Here is a 15977-nt window from a genome sequence, read left to right as displayed (position 1 = left end):
ATGGCCCACCCTCCTCGACTGCATCAGATTCCCTGTGTGACCTGGGGCAAGTCCCTGCCATCTGTGCCTGTTTTCGCATCTGCAAAGGCAGGGCTGTAACAGCGTCTGTGACTGGGGCCAAATAGCCATTCAGACTCCACACCTCGTTCCACGATGTTTAGTATCTGTGAGACAAAGTTCTCACAAGTATGCACCTTCCCCACTGCTCCGTGCCCCATCTAGGGCAGGGAAGCAGCGCGGGCTCTATCTCGTACCAACACTCGCACACACTTCCCGCATAGACAGAAACCTGTTCTGTCCAGAAGTACGAGCAGCAGCTGCAGCCAGGGCCATCGGGCTGGAGGACGGGAGTCAGGCCCACCAAGAGCTGACCAGCGGGGGGTGGCTGTCCACACAGGCCCTGGGCCCACTGAGGTGGGCCTTCGGCAGGTAACATGAGGCAGGTGTCCTGGGCCAGAGGAGGGGCCCTGGCGCCCCCCAACACCAGGGCCAGGGGCTGTCTTAGGCCTGGGCAGAGCTCTCTGGAAGTCCCAAGGGGCAGGTGTGGGCCCTGGTCACGCCTCATGGGCTGTCTCTGGGAAAAAGATCTCACGGCATCGCTGCACCGTGTCCTGCGGGGACACCACACTGTGGCCAACAGTCCGGGGGTCTGTGTAGATCTCAAAGTCGTTCCCACCCTGCACACAGAGGAAGGGCAGTGAAGGCATATGTACGCACGTGGTGCCTGGAGGAGGTTCCCAGGTTTGGAGCCCAACACCCACTCTGGCACGGGGTCCCCTCCCCACACCGGCTCCTACACAGCTGCCCCTCCTCCTGCTGCCTCAGAACCGTCAGAAGGCCCACCTCCTCCATCAGATCTTGCTGTGTGACATGGGGCAAGTGTCCAGCCAGCTCTGGGCCCCAGCCTTCCAATCTGTGTAATGGGGCTGGTGAGCACTGTTCTCTGGGAGTTTCCCAGGAGGTCTGTTCTGTCACCCCGTGTTCTGGCCTCGATCTGGAGGTGACTTGGGGTGGGGGGACCTGGGCTGAGCCTGAGCCACACTTACGGGGCTGGTCTCATTCCCAAAGAAGTGGATGGTGTCGAAGCAGTCCTGGTCCAGGCTGTCCAGGCAGTAGCGCTTGTCCCAGCCCTCAGGGAAGACGTCAAAACTGATCATGCCTCCTGTAGGGGTGGGAGTGAGGGTGGCAGATGAGGCTAGCAGAGGGGCAGCTAGCAGAGGGGACCTTGGGCAAGGCCCTTCGTTCATTCATTCATTCATTCAACAACCCTAGAGTGCCTACTGAGCACCAGGCACAGGGCATGGACAGACTCAGGATTCTCACAGGAGTTATGATCCAGGTGGGAGAAATGGGTGGTAAGTGGCCAGACCACCTTTCAGATCATGTAAGTCAATGAAGGGGGCAGGGCGTGGGGGAGGGAAGCTCCCCAGACGGTGTGATCAGGGGAGAGCTGTCCAAGAAGCTGTCCAAGACCTGAGCCAGAGTGGCAGCTGCCAGGGAATGATACAATCCCCAAGGCAGGAAAGGGCGTGGAGTGTCCCAGTGACACAGAAAGCTGGGAAAGGGCAGCGGCACAGGCGTGTGGGCCCTGGGGTGCAGGGAGGGGGCCTGGGTTTCATGAGGAGTGAGAAGGAGCCTCTGAAGGGCTCTAAGCAGGGGTATGACAGGGTCTGTTTTTCCGTAAGGATCCCTCTGGCCACTGTAGGGGACGGACTGTAGCGGGAGGTGGTGGTGGGAGACCTTTGGTTTTTGACCTGAGCAACTGGGTGGGAGGTGTAGGTTGCCTGGGTTTAGGTGGGGAAGCCTCGGGGGCTGGAGTTCCTGCCTGTTTTGGCTCAGCTTGCCCTTGCTGTGCCCAGAGAGCTGGGAGGGGTTTCTAAAGATGCTGGGGGGTGCAGCCTGGCCTTGGGAGTGAGGCCCTGGGGTAGGCTCACGTACCAGACCTTTCAGGCTCTCCAAGGGGTTGACGTACCTCGGGAGAACCTCAGTCCTTTGCCGGCAAACTCTGTTTTCAGGGCTTCCACAAACTTCTCCCGGATCTTCTCCTTCTGCAGAAGGGGAGAGAGCAGACTGAGGTTCAGAGGGCTGCTGTGGGCCAGGCCCTGGGCTGGGTACACAATGCATGTGAGCTCACTGAGTCTTCCAGGTGGATATCATGCCCCACCCGCCCACTTTACAGATGAGGAAACTGAGGCTCAGAGAGGGGCTATGCCTTGTTCAAGGTCACCCAGCCTCAGTGGCAGAGCCAGGGCCTGAATCCCAAAGGCCTGTAACTGAACTCAGTGCCATATCCTGGAGTGGGGTACGGGCGGGGTATCCTGAAGGAGGCCTTGGAGCAGAGGCTCGAGGAGGAAGGCTGAAGGGATGGGACAGTCTGAGTCCCAAGTCACAGTGTCCACCTCAGGGCAGGACTCAGCCCTGTCAGCTCTGCCCAGTCCGCAGGGCTGAAGGAGAGTAAAGCATTTATACTAGATCTGCACTGGTGAAGGGTACACAGGAGATCAGAAGGTTCACCTCCCTCTCCAATATCAGAAGAGTGCAAAACAAGACCCAAAAGACAAGAGAAGACCCTGGGGGCTGTGGGAAGAGTCAGTGTGTCCTGTCTCATCACAGCTCATGAGATGGGAACTGTGATTATCCCCACTTTACGGATGAGAAAACAGAGGCACATAGTAGTGAAGCCACTTTTCCAGGTAACTGGGCAAGTAGGAGGTGGCACTGGGATTAGAACCCCAGGTGGCCTGAGAAAGGGCCGCCTCTCAATATGTGCGTGGGAGGAGGTTCTCGGCCAGTGGTCAGTCTTAACCACTCTATAAGAAAAGTCTCCATGCTTGCGGGCATTGCCTACCCGAAGCCTTGGGGCACAGGGTGGGAATGGGGATGAGCTAGGACATCATTGCAAGTCCCACCCAGCCTCAGGGAAACATCAGAGGGCAGCAGGCGGAGGCCCAAGTTCAAATCTTTGGGCTGCAACTAATTCTCTATGTGACCTTGGGCAAGCCACTTCCTCTCTCTGAGCCTCAGTTTCCTCATTCATAACATGGGTATAATATCATCTATTTCATTCATTCAGAAAGTATTTCTCAAGCACTTCTGTCAGGCATGTGCTGGGCCTGGTGGATCCAGCAGTGAACAGCCACAGAAACCCCAGCCCTTAAGGAGCTTACAGCTTCAGCTGGGGAGACAGACAATAACCAAGATTTAAAAATAGGTGATACAGTGGATTAGAGGGTGGTGATGGCTGTTTGGGAAGAAATAAAACGGAAGAGAAGATCAGCAGGTACAAGGGGGTGCAATGTTTCGTGTAATGCTCGGGGAAGGTGACACTGAGAAGGTGACACTTGAGCGGATGTGAAGGAGGTGAGAAGGCACAGCCCTGAAGTAGGAAAACTGTCTGCTATCTCTAGAATCAGCAAGGAGGACATGGCCGGAGCAGAGAGAGCAGGGGGAGAGCAGAAGGACAGGTCAGTGGGAAGGACAGAGATGGGCAGGCGTCAAAAGGCTTGGTGGACTGGCTCCATCCCTGAAAGGGAGGGGGTACATGGTGGGGATGATGAGCAAAATGCAGGTCAAGGATTAGCGGGGGTAGCACATCCAAAGGCGACAGGGTCCTTGGTGTGTTCCAAGAACAGAGGCACAGGGAGAAGGCTGAAGAGGGAGCCCTGAGCCAGGTAGACCCCTCGGGGCTCAGGACACCACCGGAGGCAGCTGGGACATTGTCCCATTGGCAAACTGACCCATGGAAGGACTGTAAGCAGGGACTGGATGGGGGCAGAGAGATGTGCTTCAGAAGCTTCTCAATGGCATTGCTGGAGAATGACTGGCAGGGCTTTATGGCAGGGGGTGGAGGCACACACATAGGTGAAAGGATCTGAGACCAACTCTGAAGGCTGAAATCCTAGACATTACTTCTGGACTTGATGGGGGTGGGCAGGTGGAAATGATGCCCTAGGTGTTGCTAAGGTAAGTAGGTGGCTGGTGGTGCTGGTCACCAAGGGAGGGAAGCCAGCAGTACTGGAAAGACGCAGAAGTGCCTACAACCATGGCGCATGGTAGGTATCTAAAAGGGTACTGGTTGAATCAGAACGCCCATCCACCCCCCAATCCTTTTCAATGATGAGAAAATAAAGGCTCAGAGAGGCTGAGTGACTGAGGTCCTATAGCCTAAGGTTGCACAGTTGGTGGCACCTTGTCCAATTCGGAGAACTCGATTCGCTCCTCCAGGGTGCAGCTCCGGCCAATGGGCGAGATGTTCAGCATGCCGTTCCGGAACTCGATGAAGGTTCCACTGGTGGGGAGGGGGCGGGTGGGAGGGCGGAGAGCCAGAGAGAAGGAAAAGGGCACTGAATTCAAATCCAGCCCCACCTGGACATCAGGGGGGACAAGAATCCACCCACAGGCAAGTCAGGGCCCATCTGAGAGACCCGCCCCTTTCCTCGCTCAGGCCCAGGAGGGGCAGGACACAGGCTGGGTGGGACCTCACCGCTTCTTGGGCAGTCTGAGCAGGGCCATGTAGCGGAGGCAGAAGTTGATCAAGTCCTGCAGGAGTTCCTCCCCCAGGTGGTTCTGGATTGTCTGGGCAAGGGACACAGGGCTCTGAGTGTGGTGGGCACAGCGCTGCTCCCCGCCCCCGCCCAGGACAGAAGCCACCAAGGGGATGTTCCACTGTGGAAAGGGGTCCTAAGGCCCCAGGGAAGCGGGGCACTGACCTGCTTGGAGAGCAGTCGTCCATGCTTATACTGCACCGTCCCATTCTCAGCAAACACATAATCAAACTTCTCAATGACTTCAGGGCCATGTAGAGGCCAGGGGGGGGAGAAAGAGCGTGAGACCAGGTACCCAGAGCCCAGCAGAGAGATGAAACCCACACCCCTTGGTCTGGCATTCAAAGCTCACTTGTTCTATCCACAACCTGCTTTTCCAGCCTCCTTGCCTTCTGCAACTTGGTTTTTTCCGAACAAGCACACAAGCCAGTGTGCTTCGCTCTGGGCCTTCGCTCATGCAGCTCCTTCTGCCTGGGATGCCCTCCCCCTTCACTTCTTCTCCAAGATCCAGCTCCCTCCTCTGGAAGCCCTCCAGGACTTCCTGGCAGAGGACATCATTTCCGCTCTGTGCTCTCACAGCCCCTCTGTATGGGGACTTGCCTTTCGTTTTACAACTTCCATCACTGTGCTATCAAGGCCGGCTGCAAGGGGAGTTTTCGGCTCTGACTGCCACAAGAAGTGGCTGGAGCACAGCCAGGAGGCTGCTGCAGGGTCAGGTGGGAGGTGACCACCTGGACTATGGTGGGGGATGGAGATGGAGACGTGGACACAGGGAGACATTTTGGACTTGCTGATGGAATAAACGAGGAGGAGGGGAAAAGGGAAAAGTCAAGGAAGTCTCTGGTTTGAGGAACTGGAGGCATTTGCCTCAACTGAGCTGAAACCGGGAACTCAGCTGAGAAAAGGGGCTCTGGGTCCACACAACTTCCTGGGTGACTTCAGAATCCTCCTCTGTTAAATGGAGTAATCATACCCACCCTAAAGCACGGTTGTGAGGATTAAATGAAAAGAAGTTAATACAAGGTCATTTTGAACAAATGGTAGCCATTACTGATTAGGCCCATTTTAAAGATGAGGAAATCAAGACTCAGCAGGGAGAACTGAGAACATAAACTATGTAAGGTCAGGATTCTGTCTGCTTTGCTCCCTGCTGTTTCTCTGCTGAGAAACACAGTGCCAGCACAGTACCGGGCACACAGTAGGTGCTCACCAAATGTTTGCTGAATCACTGAAGGAAACACCTGGCTGTTCACTCTGCTTCCTTTGCCCCACAGAAGCAGGACTGGGTCTTTGAAGGCACATTGCTCCGGGGATCTCACGAACTCCCCACTCCCTCCACCCCCACCCCGAATGTGGAATGGGCTCCGGTTGCTCCTCTTACCTTCATCCCCCTCTCCCAGCTGCTCAGCAATCTTAGAGTAGTCAGAGCCGCCCACCACACCGATCTGCACCCTTCTTCGCAGCTTCTGCAGGAAGGCAGCCACCTCAGGGTCGATTTTCTGCAGCGGGGCAGGGAAGCACAGCATTCTGTCAGCACGTCTGGGACCTCCACTTAGACATTACTCAGTGCTCAGAATCCCGGGAGCCCATGTTCCACCTAGATCTGAGGCAGGTCAAGGTTCAGAACCCACGTCTCCACATTAGATGCACTTGGGTTCAAACTCTGGCTCAAGTCCCTCAATACCAGGATGACCTGAGCAAATGGCTTTGCCTTTCTTTGCCTTAGTTGTCCCATCTATGAAATGGGGATCATAAAAACCACCATGTGGAGTAGCAGCCACGTCACTGTTAAGGATTAAATGAGATAGTGCTTGGAAATGAATTAACAATTAGCTAGTGACTAATCACTTGAAAAGATTCCCCACTAAGGAAATGTAAACTAATGAGTTATAATCCATGTTTTCAAACATTCAGATATTCAAAGCTGACAATATCTAGGGTGGACATAGGGGAAACAGGCACTCTCATATGTTGCTGGTGAGAGTGTAAACTGGTACAGTCACTTTGGAGGGTAATTTGGCAAAATCTATTAAAACTTTAAATGCAAATACCCTGTCACCCAGAATTGCCCAGGTGTATATGGATGTTCATTGGGATGGTTTATAACAGTGAAAAACTGCAAATTAGCTAGTCAATTGGAGCATGGCACACACCTGCTCTGAAATTCTATACTGTGGTTACACAGAATAAAGCAGGGCTGTGCTTCCAACATGAGAGAGCCCCAAGACATGCTGTTAATTGTCAAAAGCAAGTTGCAGAAAGGCACACACAGTATGATGCCACTTACTAAAAACAAACGCACACAAAAAACCTTAGAGCTTTGGGGATGGGGCTGGGCCTGGGATCCTGACTAGTCAGAGGGGACTTTACCCTCCTCTGTTATGTTTCCATTCTTTACAAGAGAATGTCTTCGTAAATACGTGTACAATTAAAAATTAACTTTTAAAAAGTGCTAGGGACAGATCCAGGTGGGTGGACAGCATTGACACTCTGTTCTTGTTTAGGCTATTAGGTTAGGGGAGCTAAGGGTCAGAGGGAGGTGTAGGGGCTGTTCCTAGACTCTGCTATCCTCCCTCCACTGTCGTCTTCCTCCCAGCCCTGAGGACCCTGGGAGCTGCTGGAAGGCCAGGTGGCCTGATTGCTGCCTGTGCCCCCAGGGCCCTCACATAGGGGAGGGGAGGCCAAGACCTGGGTTCCTATCAGCCTCTGCCCTGCAACCTAGACCTGCTGGCTCCCTGCTTTAGAGATCCTTCAGTAGGTTCTGGTGGACCCAGACTGGAGGGCAAGAAAGAGGCCTGCTTATCCATGCACCCAGCTGGTGAGGGTGGGTCTGGGGGTTCATCCTGAGTGAGATCCAAAGGGAGAAAAACAGTGTGTGGAGCAGAGGTTGGAGCATCAACAACCCACTGAAATGTTTTTAGAAGGAAAACTGCACTCCCACTCACCCTGTACCACAACATCCCCATGGGACCAGACTAGCCATCGCCCCCATCTCCAGGTGGAAGGAGCCCCAAAACAGCCTGTATGGTACAGAAGCCCGCCATCCTTCCCTCGGAGAGGAGGGGGATGGGGACGGAAGGGAGGGAAAGTAGGGGACGGGTTTGAGAAACTAAACGCAGGCCCAATCTTGCAAAGGTCAGGTGGGATGGCTCCGAGACTCCCTTGTCCCCCACCGATGGGGACCTAACGCTTGGATGCGCTGAGCCTTGTATGGAACCCTAGGTTCAGACTCCAGCTTCGCGCTACCGGTGCGTCCTAGGGCTGAAATGGGGTGGGAACCACGGCTGGGGAGGCGGGGGCGCCCCGGAGCCAGGCCTGGTAAGGTGGGGAGGAGACTAGGCCCCTGCTCGCAGCTTCCTCCCTCCAGAATCCGACCCACTCCTCTCGCTCCCGAGCAGAACGTGGGCGCGGACGCTCGCGGGCTCTGACGTGGGGAAACGGGTTCCCATCACTCCCAACAGAAGGCCCGGGGGTGTCAGGGGCCGGGTGTTGCCGCATCCCACACACGGTCCCGGGGGGTCTGGGGTCACGCCGCTGCAGGCCACACATTCGGCCTCCGGGTGTGCGCGTGACACTCCCGACGGGAGCTTCTGAACTTCGGGGCCCTACCTGGCGAGCGGGCGTGAGGGTGCCGTCCACGTCAAACAGGCAGAGGACGCGCTCCTTCCTGCGGGCGCCCTCCGCGGTGACCGCCATGGGTGCAGCTGCCGGCGCCCAGCTGAGTCGAAGGAGGCGGCGGCAGTTTTGGGAAGAGTCTAGACGGGGCGGGGCCTGGGAGGGGCGGGGCCAGCAGGCCAGCCCGACCTCGCCAAACGAAGAAGGGGCGTGGTCAGGGCTTGATCTCGGAGGCAGGGGGTGGCACGGACGGGGCAGGGGCGGGGCCTGAGCTGACACGAGAGGATAATTCTGAATGCACCAGACGGAGAAGGGGCGCGGCATAGGGAGGAGCAGAGCCCAGCAGGTTCCGTCGGATTGTTCCAAACCAGAGGGAGGCGGGGCGTGGGCCTGGGACCGGAAGCGAGGGATAGAACCCGGAAGGGAGGGGCGGGGTCAGAATTGGCCCTTGGCTAGATGAGTCCGATTGCTGCTGACCGAGAAGTGGTTGGACTGGGGCGGGGTCTCGAGCTCTCAGTGCCTAGTCCCCGGGGGGAGGGCGGAACTCACCGTCAACTGTCTCAGCGGCCATCAATCGCTCTAGGACTTACCGCCTCCCTGCTAATGCCTTTGACCTAGAAATCTTGAGCTTTAAGAAATCTCCTGATGGCCTTATCTCAAGGCTCTGGACTTTGCCAAATGGCCTGCCCCGACTCTTACTCCTCCCGCTGTCATTCTGTCCACCACATGAAGCGCAGCTAACGGTTTACTTCCTTTAAGAAACCTTCCTGGGACTTCCCTGGTGGTGCAGTGATTAAGAATACTCTTGCCAAAAAAAAAAAAAAAAAAAGAATCCACCTGCCAATGCAGAGGATATGGGTTAGAGACCTAGTCCAGGAAGATCCCACAAGCCGCGGAGCAACTAAGCCCTTGCACCACAAATACTGAGCCCTTGCGCCACAACTACTGAAGCCCATGCGCCTAGAGCCCGTGCTCTGCAAGAAGAGAAGCCACCGCAATGAGAAGCCCACGCACTGCAAGGAAGAGTAGCCCCGCTCTCCCCAACTAGAGAAAGCCCGCGCACAGCAAGGAAGACCCAACGCAGCCAAAAATAAATAAACAAATAAATTCATTAAAAAAAAGAAGCCTTTCTGGACACCTCTCTATTCACAACTACTTAACCATCACGTTGACTTTGGAGTCAGTTCTAGGTGTCTTCCCAGCTTCCCCAACCATGTGACTTTGGACAAGTCACTTCATCTCTCTGAGGCTTTGTGTCCCCATCTGTAAAATGGGAAGAACACCACCTACTTTGTAGGGTTGCTTTACGCATGAAAAGAAATAATAAATATAAAAAAGCCCACATAGCAGGCCCTCTCCAAAGAAGAATTTGTATAGATGTGCTTGATACTGTTACTAATTAAACGGCTATTTCATGTCAACAGCCTTAAAAATGTGCAGACCCTTTGAGCCAGCAATTCAACTTTTAAAATAATTAATTAATTAATTTGTCTGCATTGGGTCTTCGTTGCTGTGCGCGGGCTTTCTCTAGTTGTGGCAAGCAGGGGCTACCCTTCATTGCAGTGTGCGGGCTTCTCATTGTGGTGGCTTCTCTTGTTGTGGAGCATGGGCTCTAGGTGCATGGGCTTCAGTAGTTGTGGCTCACGGGCTCAGTAGTTGTGCCCCACGGGCTCTAGAACGCAGGCTCAGTAGTTGTGGTGCACGGGCTTAGTTGCTCCACGGCATGTGGGATCTTCCCGGACCAGGGCTCAGAACCCGTGTCCCCTACATTGGCAGGCGGATTCTTAACCACTGCGCCACCAGGGAAGTCCTCAACTTTTAGAAAATAAGAAAAGGAAAAGAATTGGGGATTGGTTAAATTAATTATGATCGATCCATTAGTAAGATGAATTGCTGTGAAGCCTTGAAAATCTGTGTTGTAGAATATTTAACATGGAAAAAGCATAATCCCATTTTTCTAATGGAAAAGGAGCAGACTGTCTCTGGATACTGGTATTATGGCAAATTTCAAAGTCCTTTCCCCCCTTGGAAATGTATTAGCCGCAGCTTGTCTTCTCTAAGATTCTCTATTTCTTCCTCCAGAAGCCAGAGCCTAAGGCCCACCTCCACTCCCCTCTGTATTTGTGTGGGTTGCCCTCCAGCTTGCCAGCATGTCTGGGTAGGCAGGTGTTTTTGCTACATCCACCGTCTTTGCCCTGATGCCTGTGATCAACTCTGGCAGTTTTGGTCATACACACACTCCACACATCTATGAGTGGCACTGATGTGCACAGTACTTTTGATAGGCCTGTTTGTTTTTCTGTCTTGGTAGCTTCTGTACCTTGAGGAGATAACTGGAGGCAAAGTCAGGAGAACCACAGTGAGGTCCCTGATAACCATAGGGACTTGCACAGGTCACCTTCCTTTGCTGGGCCTGTTTCTTTATCTATACAAATGGGGATGTAATCTCCACCTGTGGACAGTGACTGTTGCCTGTCATTCCAATAAACGAAGAATGTTGACTGCCATTTCAGTTCTAGAAAGATCAAGCCATCAGCCACTGCAGATGCCCCCACGCCTCACACCATGGTGGGCCCTGAGGGGAATTCAGGGATGGAGGAAAACAGGAAGCATTATGTACTTTGGAGACTGGCCCTAGATAATAAAGATGCATATCTAGGGAATGATTTCAATGAGCCCAGACTCTTTCATCTTCCCACATATAGAAAAGCACTAAAATAACTGAGATGTCTGTTTTTGTGATTAACAACAATCTCCCCCCCCCCCCCCCCCCCCCCCCCCCCCGGTACGCGGGCTTCTCACTGCTGTGGCCTCTCCCGTTGCGGAGCACAGGCTCCGGACGCGCAGGCTCAGCGGCCATGGCTCACGGGCCCAGCCGCTCCGCGGCATGTGGGATCTTCCCGGACCGGGGCACGAACCCGTGTCCCCTGCATCAGCAGGCGGACTCTCAACCACTGCGCCACCAGGGAAGCCCCAGCAATAATCTTTTGATGTTTCTTCCAGCAAACAACTCCTATATATCCTGGCACCTCCCTTACCTCTTTGGAGCAGGTCCTCAGAGCTATCTGAGAGGCTGTCTCCCCATCTATAGGCCTCAGTAAGTTCCCCAAATAAAACATAACTCGCAGTTTTTAGGTTGTGTGTTTTTCTTTAGTTGACATAGTAATAACTGATATTTATTGATCCCTTACTATGTGCCAGCCCCCATACTGGACACTTGATCACATACCTTCATTCACTCTGACAGCATCTCTAGATGTTACTGTCTCCACTTGGTGCAGAAAAAGGAAAGGGATGCACTGCACGGAGCACCTGAGTGAGGTACTTTCCGCAGGCACAAAATTTAAGAGGGCACCAAAAAGCTCAGTAACCAAAACAAATAGAATTTTAAAAAATTATTGAAGTATAGTTGATTTACAACAAATAGCATTTTAATGTAATTCTTTATAAAATCAAAATTAGATGATGAACAAAATATCAAGAAAAAAATTTTAAGGACAGGATGAATAACTGTCCAGCTCAGGAGCCATGCTGGAGAGGCAAAAGGAAAAATCTGTCTTTCTTTCCAGGCCCTGTGACAGTTTGGTTCAGTCATTAAACGATTGTTGTGCCAGACACTGTGTTCTGGGTCCCAGGAACACTGTAGGGAACAAAACAAGAACCCTGCCCTCAAGAAGCTTTTGTTTTCTGTAGGATGCAGATAGCAAATGGAACCATCTCCATGGGAGGGAAGACTGAACTCTTTTTCCTGCACCTCCTGTTCCATCTAGATCTGGTTTCTATGACTCTTGAGTGCTGGCAGGGCCCAAGACCCCTCCCAGGGTCCACCTCATCTAGAGCCTGTTGGTGGGGCTGCAACTGCCTAGATTAATCTCTGATATCTCACAGTAAATACCTGTTCCTTTGCTTAAGAATTCCTAGGCTTTGTGACCACCTAGAGGGGTGGAATAGGGAGGGTGGGAGGGAGGGAGACGCAAGAGGGAAGAGATATGGGAACATATGTATATGTATAACTGATTCACTTTGTTATAAAGCAGAAACCAACATGCCATTGTAAAGCAATTATACTCCAATAAAGTTGTAAAAAAAAAAAAAAAAAGAATTCCTAGGGAACTGGGTAAGTGCAGATACCTGGGTCCCACCCCTGGTTCTGGGATCTGGAAGATGTAGGGTGGGGCCCACAGGGCAGGGCAGGTTTTTTCCTCCTAGGGTGCCATCCGCCTTTCCAAAGACAAACAAAGACAAGCTCCGTGACGGTAGCACGCCAGTGCCTTAGACCTGTAGTGAACTGGTTTCCTTACAAGTACCTTTCACAGTCTCACCCTGGATTTTCACCACAACCCATTTCACAGATGAGGCCTCTGAAACTCCGAGGGGGACGAGTGAATTGCCCTGAGGCACAGACTCAGGAAGACCAGGTGGGGTAGTCCTTATGGCCATCAGTGTGTCCCTTTAAGAGGGAGGCTCATCCCTGGCAGCTGGTGCTCAGGGAGGCCCCAGGGAGAGGGAGGGGCAGGACTGGGGAACTGGGACTGGGAGGTCTGTCCAGAAGGATGTTTCCAGAGCACCAAAGGAAGCCAGGCCTGAAAGCAGGGGGCCTGAGACCCCAGCCTGGCAGAATCCTGATCAGAAAGGAAGACTCTTGGCTCCTCTGGGTCAGACAGTGGCTGAGGTTTGGAGGTTAGTGACTCTGTGTTTGCTTTGGGCAGTGTAGCTCTTCCCTGGCGCGTTTCACTTACTTTTGTTAAGAACCCTCTGAGGTGAGTACCCTTACACTGTACAGTCAGTTTCCAGAGGTAGGTACTGACACCAGAGATATGAAGTGGTTCTCTCAGAGTCACAGCAGAGCCAGGATTCTCATTCAGTTCTGTTCCCCCAAAGCCCACACTTTTCCCTGACCCTGGCTGTTGGTAGAAGGCCAAGTGTCCACATGTTGCTGAGTGAATGAATATAGGAGGTGTTGACCCGCTTTTTCCCTACCTGGAGTGTGGCCTTCTGAGGGTATGCAGTCCCAGCCCCAGGGGCAGCTTCGGTATAGTGGGGGTAGAGTCAGACCGACAGTTCCTAGGGCTGCCCCTCCACAGCCAGGTGACCTTGGACAGGTGCCTCCCACTCTGAGCCTGTTTCACATTTATAAATGGGGCCACCACTGCCAGCCTCTCTGAGCTGTCAGGAAGACGAGGGGTGCGGGGAAGGAGAAGTGCTTAAAGAGGCTCTTGCAAAGAACAGGTTAGGGCTGGTTGCTGGTTTTAATTCCATCTCGGTTCAGGGGCAGTGGGAAGTTGGAGAGACTGTGGATGTGGGCTGTTTTTTTCTCCATTTTTCAAAATGCCAGCAGTGCTTACACTGTTTTCACAATAAATAAGTCCATTGAACTTACGCTGAAGGGCACATGCTCAAAGGTGGTGTTTGTGGAGGGGTGGAGGCTGTTGCTGGGTTGTCATAGGCCCCCTTGGGGCTCCCTTAGCCAAAGACAGTGGGGACAGGGATGGCACTGCCCCACCTGGGGCTGGGGGGCAGGGGCAGCAGCCCCCCCAAAACCTGGTGTTAGTGACCTCTGCAGATCAGAACTCAGCCCCAGGACTGTGAGAACTTGGGCAAGTCACTCCTCACCTTTCAAACTTCACTTGGGGGATGAGGCTGGCGGGGCAGAGTCTCCCTGGAAGGGGCCTTTAAGGCTATCTGATCCAGAAACTGCCAGATGCAGAAACAGGCCCAGAGAAGGGATGGCTTTGATCAAGGTCTCTGAGGCAGAGGCTCCATCCAGGTTGGTCTGTGTCCAAGTTCAGGGTTTTTATGATCTGCCCTCCCCTGAAATGTCAGCCCTACCAGGACTGAACTGGTGGATTGGTTCACTCAGAGAAGCCTGCTCTGTGCTGGGCACTCAGGTAATCAGAGGCAGGCCCTGCTCTTGGAGAGCCCCAGCTGGGGAGAGTGTGCTGGGAGGCACCTACTGGGTGGCGAGAGGTCGACCCTGGGCTAGGGAGAGGTCAGGAAGGTTCTGTAGAGGAAACGCTGGTGCCGCTTTAGCGCTAAGGGGTTGCTCTGAGGACAGGTGAGGTAAACCAAGGCTGGAGGTGGAAACTGCCTGCCTGCCATGATAGGCACCCACATATGTAGCAGGGAGTGCGGGTTGGAGAGGTCTGGGGACAAGTTTGAGGAGAGCCTTGATCCATGAGCACAGGGAGCTTGGCTGTTGCCCCGTGGACTCTAGGGGGCGTCACGGAGAAGTTGAGATGTGTGGGGAGCAGGGCACGCTCAGGTGACCTGGGACACCCAAGACTTGCCGAGTTTGGCAGTGGGCTGGGCCGCCTGGGTCCACAGCGCCACCTGGTGTCCATCTCCCTCACTGCAGCTTGACTTCGCTGGGCTCTCTAGCTGGTGAAAAGGTAGGACAGAGATCTCTGCAGGGGACTCTGGGCTCCCAGGCAAACTTGTGGACCAGGACCAGTCCCGGAACCTCTGTCCCCTTCCAAAACAGCCAGGCTTTATGGTCAAGAGCTCACATTCAGGGATGTGCCAGACCCCTACTAGATTCTTTGCCTGCCCTCTCAGGCCAGGGTTCCCATGAGAGCGTAAGGAGACATGGGTCTCATGGTCCAACCTGCCAGCCTGGGCAGGAATCCTCTTACACTATCATCCCACCCCAGAGCAGGGCCCACCTCCAAGCACACATCTGTGATGAGCATCTTACTCCTATCTAAAGCTCCCTCAGGCTTTGGGGAACTTTGCTGGAATAACTTCTCCTTAGGACTTCCTCTGTCCATCCCGTCAGCCCTCCCACCCCCTCCTCCATGGTTCTCCTCCACCTTGCTGGGGCCATACAGATCTCTACCACGTGTCAAGGGATCAAAGCCAGGTACAACAAGGCATGTCTAGCATGTGTGCCTTTGAATCCACAGATACGTCTGCAAGGATGTTCACAAAATGTTAACATATCTTAGGATGATGGAATTTTAGGTGACTTTTTTCTCTCATCTTTGTATTTTTATTGGTTCCTTACATCTTCTAAATCTATATTATCTTTATACTCACATAACCCCAAAGTTTTCATTTTGGAAAAAACAAATTAAGAAATCTAAGCACATCCCAAACGAAGCTGGAATAGTGCAGTAAAAGTGAGTGGCTGACAGTGGCTCTGCAGTCCTGTAGCTCCTGCCTTTACATGTTTCACAGGGGCTGTTCCATTTTTCCTGGCGGGCAGGGACCAAACCAATTTCCAGAGCTTCTTCACAGCTCTGGGCACAGAGCAGATGCACAATACACTTCACCTCTTGCCTGACAACTGCGCTACCCTCCTCTCTGGTTTTCTGCTGCCCCTCTTGCCACCCGCCCACCCCATCTCCCCCCACCCCCAGTCTGTTCTCAACAGTGCAAATCAATCACATCATTCTTTGACCTACAAGGCCCTGCACTGTTTGGCCCACCGGCCCCTCCAGAAACTACCTCAACACCTCCCACCAACCCCTCTGCTCATGCACCAACTGCTCTGGCCCCCGTTCAGTCCCTCCAACATTCTTTCACTTGCTGCTCCCTCTGCCTGGAATGCTCTTCCCTCAGATCTGTGCTTCGTCATTTAGGTCTCAGATCAAGCATCACCTGGTCACACAAGGCTTCCCCAACCGCCTAAAACATCCACCTGTCCCCCCAACTCCCACCACACTATGCTGCCACCCGGTTTTATTTCTTCCCTAGCGCAATTGCCACCTGAGTTGGCTGAACTTGTCTACCCTATGTCTCCCCAAGTCTCCCCCAGCTTCCCCAGAATTTAACCCCTGCCCGAGCAGGGGCCTTATCAGTCCTGCTCACCACTGTACC

The 15977-nt window shown here is 53.5% G+C and overlaps 1 protein-coding gene across 1 annotated transcript; it reads right to left on the bottom strand.

Annotated features, from left to right (window-relative positions):
* Nucleotides 1-143: 143 nt before the first annotated feature.
* PMM1 (phosphomannomutase 1) lies at nt 144-8301 on the bottom strand. The gene is made up of 8 exons (XM_081249734.1): nt 8154-8301; nt 5926-6043; nt 4710-4786; nt 4484-4575; nt 4189-4288; nt 1973-2048; nt 1047-1162; nt 144-677 (listed from the first exon to the last, which is right to left on the bottom strand). The coding sequence occupies exons 1-8, from the start codon at nt 8238-8240 to the stop codon at nt 555-557; spliced, it is 789 nt and encodes a 262-aa protein (XP_081105860.1). The 5' UTR covers nt 8241-8301; the 3' UTR covers nt 144-554.
* Nucleotides 8302-15977: the final 7676 nt, after the last annotated feature.

The sequence above is a fragment of the Mesoplodon bidens genome, assembly GCF_964165515.1.
Source record: "Mesoplodon bidens genome assembly, chromosome: 11".
Taxonomy (NCBI): Eukaryota; Metazoa; Chordata; class Mammalia; order Artiodactyla; family Ziphiidae; genus Mesoplodon; species Mesoplodon bidens.
Note: the sequence above shows the minus strand (reverse complement) of the source record. Positions and strands in the feature narration are given on the sequence as shown.